The following is a 7,560-nucleotide window of genomic DNA, read 5'->3' as shown; positions in this document are numbered from 1 at the left end:
ACCACTTTATTATGTTAGCTGGTGGCTCTGTGATTTGTGCATTTACCATTTCGACATCCCAAGCCACGAACGAAGGTGGTTACGTTGACCTGTATGCTCCAGGGTATCTTGAAACCCATTTACGTTGAAATCGCCACCGAACAACCTGTGTGGCGCCTCATGGAGCAGGTGAGGAGTCATCTCGGCTTTGCCTGCCCAACACACGAGCTACACCTCCATGTGGCTAAGGATACTGAAGGCCTCTGGTTGGACATGGCACACTATGAGTTACACGTCGCCAAGCAAGTTCAACCGGACAGAGTCAACTCAATCTGTTCCTGGTGGTGCAGTTGACGAAAACACGCCCACTAATGGTGCCTCCGGCCAACCTCGGCGTGGACCTGCAGCCCCAGGGTGCGAATAGTATATCCAATACTTAGATCAAGTAAAATGTAAGCGAATCATTTTACAGTAAACCTACTTGGGATGCCCAAATACCCAGAACACGACCAAAACATGAAATCCACTTTTTCAAAGTACGACGGAAACGATTCAGATTCGCTCCGGACCCCGTTCAATCGAATCTCGCCGAGCGAATCGAGCACCCATCTCTCCCATTGGTCAATCTGAAAGTAGTTGTCGCTGATTGGCTACAATCCATTTTCGAGTTTCTACTGGAATGGGCGAAGTGGATAATGGCCAATGAGATGTCTCGGCTCTATTTGTGCTCGATTGAACGAATGATGCAAAATTGGGAAATTTGAAGAAAATCGACAATATACAATTTCAGAATTATTTATGGAATTCGCAAGGTGGTCCAGACTCGGCCTAACAATAATTATGTTTGTCATAATTTATGACAATGTTTTGACTGGAGGGTAAGGGAAATGGTCATATTAGAACGAACTCGATGGAGCTGATGCCGCCTATAATCGCAATATTACACGATCGGATTTGCTCTTACTTCACCTGGTTGATAGAAACCTTCGTCGTCGCATCTTCGATGGTGATTTGGTCGTCAACCTTGCTCCATGGAAGCGCACTTTCTTCGAAACACGAAACCGTTTCATTATTTTTATCATGGCGTGAATAGAATTTTTAAAAACAAAACATCAAAACGATGTTATGTGATGTTAAATTTGGAAGCAAAAATAGCTAAAAAGTTGATTAACTTGGATGTTATATTTGAGACAGCCACTTTCAAAGCCACAAATCATGCGCCAATTTAATCCAACCAGCCCCAGACTCAAATCGCGTGTTCATTAACATTATCTCTACATAATGATGTATCATAGAGGTCGCTACGAGCTATATTCATCGAGGTATTTACTTACAAAGTACCAGTATGTTAAATGTGCGTTTTTTGCTACTTCGAGGATTCATCACTCATGCTATAACGTTACAATCACCACATTTCTAGCTTTGAACGATAGTCTGCAACTAAGTTTGCAATATCTACATTCATTGCCCCGCTCGTAGACAAGCCGTCAGGGAGAGATTCGATGCCAAAGTCATGTACTACGGTAGTACTTTCTTAGTTCACTAACGAAGTTGATCATAAATTATGACTAACTTCAAGTCATATTTGAAGCAATGTTTTATTATTATGTTACCTCGAAGTAATTGGTTTTTAAATTTCAAATATCAGGTCCATTAAAATACCGAACAGAACAGTATTGAGCTGACAGTGAAGTCACTACACCATGCGTTCCTGGTTATCGCGTCTCCTCGAAAGTCCAATCGAAAGTCCTCAGCCACTAGTGTGTCTATAAGAGCTAGTGCGATCAACCTTCTTGGTATGCTGCCAATTCGCCGTACGCTGTTTTGGTCATTTCCCGCACCCTCCTATCCAGAAAGTACATGACTTTTTCGTGAATTTCTCAGCAGCGACATACCTGGGCGTGATAGACTTACTGTTAATTTGAAAATGAAGACATGGTTGCGGGCTATATAGACAAATATGGTGTGCGGCGATTGCATTTATTTAGCATGCGTGAAGTGACCTCAAACAAGCCTAAAAACTGAAATATGGCTTTCTTTGGGTGTGATTATACCTAATACTATTAATAGTAGTACATTATAACACCGTTCATGACACTTCATTACGTAGTATCGATGCCTTAAACGCGCTACCATGTACTGCGTCGATCGGCGATCTCTGAGCCACGAAGCGGCACATTCAAGGCAGCATTTCGGCGTTAACTTCAAATATAGCGTAAAGGTGGCAAACAATTATTGTCGTCTTGAGCTATAATTATAGCATAGATTGTTATGTATATTCAAAAAAAATAACGCCATATTATTAAAAGTTATACAACTGCTTTGTATACAGTCCAGCAAAAGTGTGGAATCGATTGAGGAAGACACTAATCCTTCAAAATGGCAATTAAAAGTAGTCAACCGCTGCATTCTTCCTCAACCTGAACACGATTTGATTCTAGCGTTTTGAATGGTGATGATGAACAATGTTGTATGGATGAATATGACGGTTACTCCGACATTACTTCGTGTTTGTATGCACCATTTTACCATTTTGACCAATGCATGAATTTGTTTTTGGTATTTCAGCCCTTTAGCCAATCAAAAACGCTTTACCGATATTTTAGGCCGGGCTCCGACAACTCCGACATATTTGTCGGAGAAGATTTAAAAATATGGCTCCTTATATACAAAATCAAGTCAATTTCGCAGAGCTGGCATATTCTTAACAACTCCGACAAAACATTCATTTTTGAAAGTGCTACATTCTGGCCTCACGCAGGACTGGGGCGAGGGCACAAGATGCTATTGGTGTTACCTGAAGCACGATAGGTTACTCAAAACAATTGTCAAGCTGAAAGCCTGATGCCATCATTCTCGTCATTTAACTCGGATATTTCATTGCCTCCATGGGAGCGAAACCGTCCATGGATTTTCCCTCCTTCACGTTGATTGGCTAGATTTGTCCTTATCCGGAGATACCTGTTATCCGTATGTTGGAGATGTCGGCACAATGTCGGAGCAATTACCCTATGGAATACCTTACCATGTAACAGCTTTGAGGTGGCTTTGTAAGGGCATCCCCGATGGTGCGACGGTAAACGCTATTTTACTGTTCTTGAGGTCAAATATGCAGTTTTGGTAACCCCAACGGTGCAACGGTATCAACCAGAAACGGCATACGTTTACCGAGAGACGGCAAATCGGCCATTTTTATTGTTTTGTGAACACCGAACGGCAAAATACAGGAGCCAATCATTGACTACTATTTGAAGTATTTTTACCAATCAATTACAAGCATGGATATCTCGGTAGTTAGATGCTCCCAGAAGCACGGTTGGTTCGAGCAAATGCAGCGCAATTGAGATCAGAGTTGCCTCCTTTGACTACCCCTACTGACTGGGTTGACGCGACAACTGCTCGTGAGCATTTATTGTACCTTTCGAGGTCAACAAGTAGGCAAATTGACCCTCCATGCAGCTTGAAATCCCAGTTTCGTCCTCATCAACATGAACTCTAATTTGTATCACTATGTACGTTGGGATTACTTGAGCGTAGGGTCCAATTCGTTGTCTACAGTGTGTCGTTGTCGTCGTTGTTCCATGCTTCCGTCAGTATAGCCACCATAACCGGACGGGCCTGTTATGCGGATTATTCGCCGTTTTCACCGCTGGGGATGCAAAATTCGTTCGGCGTTGTCATTCCCATGACTATTTCTCTCAAACCGATAGAAAACGTGTAAATTCCACCAAGTCTGTTGACAATTAATCGTTCCAACAACGCATCGACTACCGTAGTTACCAATTCTTTGCGATGTTGTCTACTTTACAGCATGAACTAAACCCCAACGATCTCGTGCAGGCAAATGGCATACGATTAGCTCGAATTATGGTAAAGTCGCTTCATTACAATTGCGCCCACTTGCCGCTGCTGTCAGGTTGATTGCTCAATCTCCTCCATCATACCAAACTGAAATCAACGTCGAATGGATGTCGTACACAGGCGTCCTATTTCGCAGCCAGGGCTGCTTTCTTGGACTTCAAGCGCTTACGCAGCCAATTCCAAGCCGTCACATGATACGGTTCGCCAAGTATCCACAACTCAACTGAGACAACACCAACAACACATTAGTCCAGACAAAACAGAGTTGCAACTTACTAGTACGCCGGCGAGCGTCCGGTGATTGAGTATGCACAAGGACGTGGATGTCGTCATCTTCAACAGCTTCAGTGTCCGGGAAGCCGATGGCGGGGTCTGAAATATCAGTCAAGGGGTGCATAGCCCCGTGCTTTTTCATTATGGCTCGGATGCCATTCGATTGGCCAAGTCGCATGAACTCCTGGGCATCAGGGTCCCCCGACTTGAGCCACTTGCCGTTTCGTTTCATCAGGTATACATCCATCCAAAACGATTGCGATGGTTTCTGTTCCTTGATCTTTGCCATGAGGAAACCCACGGTCAGACTCTCATTTAGGTCTATACGACATATTTTGCGTTCGACCAGACACACGACCGTCTTCATTGTTCGTTGGTGACTTCGTAGAGCGGAAGTTTTGACAAATGAGTATTTCTGCGATGTGTAGTAATTTCACTTGCCATAGCTCTACAGATTTCATTGCCAACTGCTATTCTTTTTCTCGACTAGCACAACATCGTTCCTGTTCGCGGTCTAAGACTGTCACTTGACAAGGTCAGTAACCATCCGCTAGTGACGCCGAAGGGTAGGGTCGCAAACAACGGTCGAAATAGATTGGTGGGTTCTGAACTGCAGCACGATCATGATGAATCCAACGCAGATTGAATCATCGCTTTCAATCTGAAGTGCAATCGGCGTATATACTGTATCGAGTCATCTTCATGTTGCATGAGTGCTGTGCTTAATCCACTGAGCTATAGTAGCGCAACTATTGTTCAGTGAATGATGCACATAAATAAGCATGCGGTCAGGCGGAGACCGCAACTGTACTCGTATGTATTAATAGTACGAATTGAAGTAACGCACTAAGCTTACTGTAGTTCTGGTCTATTGTACCTATTTTAATATTAATAGTAGTACGGTAGTACTTTACTCACAGTAAGCTTACCGGTAGTACTACCTCTGTCCACTGTTATTCCCAGTACCAGCTACGTACAATTTCTATCAAATTAACAGTAAACAGTTTATGGCAAACTGTACTGTACCACGTATGTGAACCGAAACCTCTATCTATGGATGATTCAACACTCAAATCAGATATTAATTATCAAAACTAATTGATGAATTCATCATCATTCCTATTTTCTTTCTAGGGTTTCTTCCACAAAGTTAGGACAAACAGCCGCCTGAATTCATATTCAGATTGCTCTTGGAATTGGCTATTTGAAAGTATGCATTTGTCTACTGGTACTACAAAGCCATGAATTGATATGAAATATTCCCATTTTGAAAAAGTGGTACTACGTATACCTGGTACTTCGAAGTACTACTAGTAGTACTACGTAGTACATACTACGGTATACGGCATGCAGTGGGTACTAGTATTAATTAATTAATACTATTAATACGTTCATCACCTTCAACAGCCTCAGTGTCCGGGAAGCCGATGGCAGGGTCTGAAATTGCAGACAAGGCGTACATAGCCCAGTGCTTTTTCATCATTGACATGACGCTCACGACTAAGTGGTCGACGCACATAACGTTCGAGCATCACAACGGTATTTTATTCTACTATTTCGAAGTAGTATTTTGTCAATTGATGAAACAACTACGGTATGTACTGCACATACTAACACCATTAACAGTAGTCCATTTGGTAGAGGCGTCACGTCTTTGAGTAGGCAGACCAGTTCAACGCGATCTGATGGATATGTGCTGGAGTCTTCAGTGAATTCGTCCAACACAATTTGAAATCCTTTTGTCCATTCAACATTCGTCATGCTGCGCGTGACTTGTTTACTTGGCGATGCGTGGCGCCTCGTTACTGTTGACGTCCCCGGTACTGACACTGTTTTGGAATTAACGAAGCGCGTCCACACTGACCTGGGATGTGCGTGCCCTGTCGACTACCTGAAGCTGTGCGTAGCGAAACAACCTGAACAAGTCGGCTGGTTGACGAGGAAAGAGCTGAAAAAGCTCAGCTCGAAAGAGATCAACAGCATGATGAGTGTTGTCATGGCACCTTCCGACCTCATCAATGCCGCGACGTTTGCCTTTCCTGTGGCACCAGAAGAGGGTCGAGTGCATGTGATTGTGATCATTCCGCGCCACATTATGGACTCTTTGAAATATGAGCGTGAGTGGGACCTAAAGATATATTCGAGGTCCTATGCTTTACAAATTGTAGGATGGGCGAGAAACTGCGGTTGCGTGAACATTTGCGTCCTTGTTGCCTCATTTTTATTGGTGCTTGGGGTCGCCTGCATTCACAAGCGACTGTCTTGCGAAGGCGACTGTCTGTGCCCCACATCGAACGACATGGGCATTTGCGTGTTGGTTGGGTTCGCGTCCGTCTTTCCTTTTGTTGCGGCATTGGGACAAGCGTTCAAGTGCTTTTGTGAATCCAAGGTGAAGGAGCACCAAAATCGCTTCCAATACAGCGTGTTTGCGGAGTAGATTCGTCGTATCAACTAATCCTAGCCTTTGTGTTATACCGTTTCTATCGGTTTTAAATTTTGATTTTGTGTCCTATGTTTTCACAGCCGAGCCATTCACGATGTGGACTGGATTCGGAGCACTTCCAAGCCGATAAATGCAATGGGTCTCCCTCCATACAACGACAAATCAACTAATACGACCAAAATGTACGTCAAGTCGTAACAGAGTTAGGTGTAAACCCTTGCCACACAGGCACGCGAAGTTGATGTTAGACCCAAAGGCGAACCAACGCCGAGCCTCAGACGTGCCGGTCGGTGGTGTGGTGTCGTTGAAACAAACTCCAACGAGGATGACTACATAGTCGATGCCCTGGTCCGATTTCAACGAAGGGAGCACCCATCGTCCACTCTACATTCGCATGTGGTCGTGGAATGAGCTGTATATGACGTACGGCATTCATGGCTGTCTTTGGGGATGTATTCAACATGACAATAACGTTAAGCATGCGGTCTCCGCCTGACCGCATGCTTATTTATGTGCATCATTCACTGAACAATAGTTGCGCTACTATAGCTCAGTGGATTAAGCACAGCACTCACGCAACATGAAGATGACTCGATACAGTATATACGCCGATTGCACTTCAGATTGAAAGCGATGATTCAATCTGCGTTGGATTCATCATGATCGTGCTGCAGTTCAGAACCCACCAATCTATTTCGACCGTTGTTTGCGACCCTACCCTTCGGCGTCACTAGCGGATGGTTACTGACCTTGTCAAGTGACAGTCTTAGACCGCGAACATGAACAATGTTGTGCTGGTCGAGAAAAAGAATAGCAGTTGGCGATGAAATCTGTAGAACTATGGCAAGTGAAATTACTACACATCGCAGAAATACTCATTTGTCAAAACTTCCGCTCTACGAAGTCACCAACGAACAATGAAGACAGTCGTGTGTCTGGTCAAAGGCAAAATATGTCGTATAGACCTAAATGAGAGTCTGACCGTGGGTTTCCTCATGGCAAAG

At 43.9% G+C, this 7,560-nt stretch overlaps 2 protein-coding genes across 2 annotated transcripts; one reads left to right on the top strand and one right to left on the bottom strand.

The window, feature by feature from the left end:
• Positions 1–3,965: 3,965 nt before the first annotated feature.
• H257_15208 (hypothetical protein) lies at positions 3,966–4,480 on the bottom strand (the record flags this gene model as incomplete). Its single annotated transcript, XM_009843228.1, has 2 exons — positions 3,966–4,063; positions 4,123–4,480. The coding sequence occupies 2 exons, from the start codon at positions 4,478–4,480 to the stop codon at positions 3,966–3,968; spliced, it is 456 nt and encodes a 151-aa protein (XP_009841530.1).
• Positions 4,481–5,765: 1,285 nt separating this feature from the next.
• H257_15207 (hypothetical protein) lies at positions 5,766–6,591 on the top strand. The gene is made up of 2 exons (XM_009843227.1): positions 5,766–6,230; positions 6,282–6,591. Exons 1-2 carry the CDS (start codon positions 5,873–5,875, stop codon positions 6,548–6,550), a joined length of 627 nt encoding a protein of 208 aa, XP_009841529.1. The 5' UTR covers positions 5,766–5,872; the 3' UTR covers positions 6,551–6,591.
• The last annotated feature ends 969 nt before the right edge of the window (positions 6,592–7,560 follow it).

The sequence above is a fragment of the Aphanomyces astaci genome, assembly GCF_000520075.1.
Source record: "Aphanomyces astaci strain APO3 unplaced genomic scaffold supercont1.67, whole genome shotgun sequence".
Taxonomy (NCBI): Eukaryota; Oomycota; class Saprolegniomycetes; order Saprolegniales; family Verrucalvaceae; genus Aphanomyces; species Aphanomyces astaci.
This window is presented reverse-complemented; position numbering and strand designations above follow the sequence as displayed.

Excerpts from the sequence above, each read along its gene's own strand:
- H257_15207 (XM_009843227.1), top strand. The coding sequence starts at position 5,873 with ATGCTGCGCGTGACTTGTTTACTTGGCGATGCGTGGCGCCTCGTTACT. Across the intron at positions 6,231-6,281 it reads GGACTCTTTGAAATATGAGC|GATGGGCGAGAAACTGCGGT; the intron begins GTGAGTGGGACC and ends TACAAATTGTAG.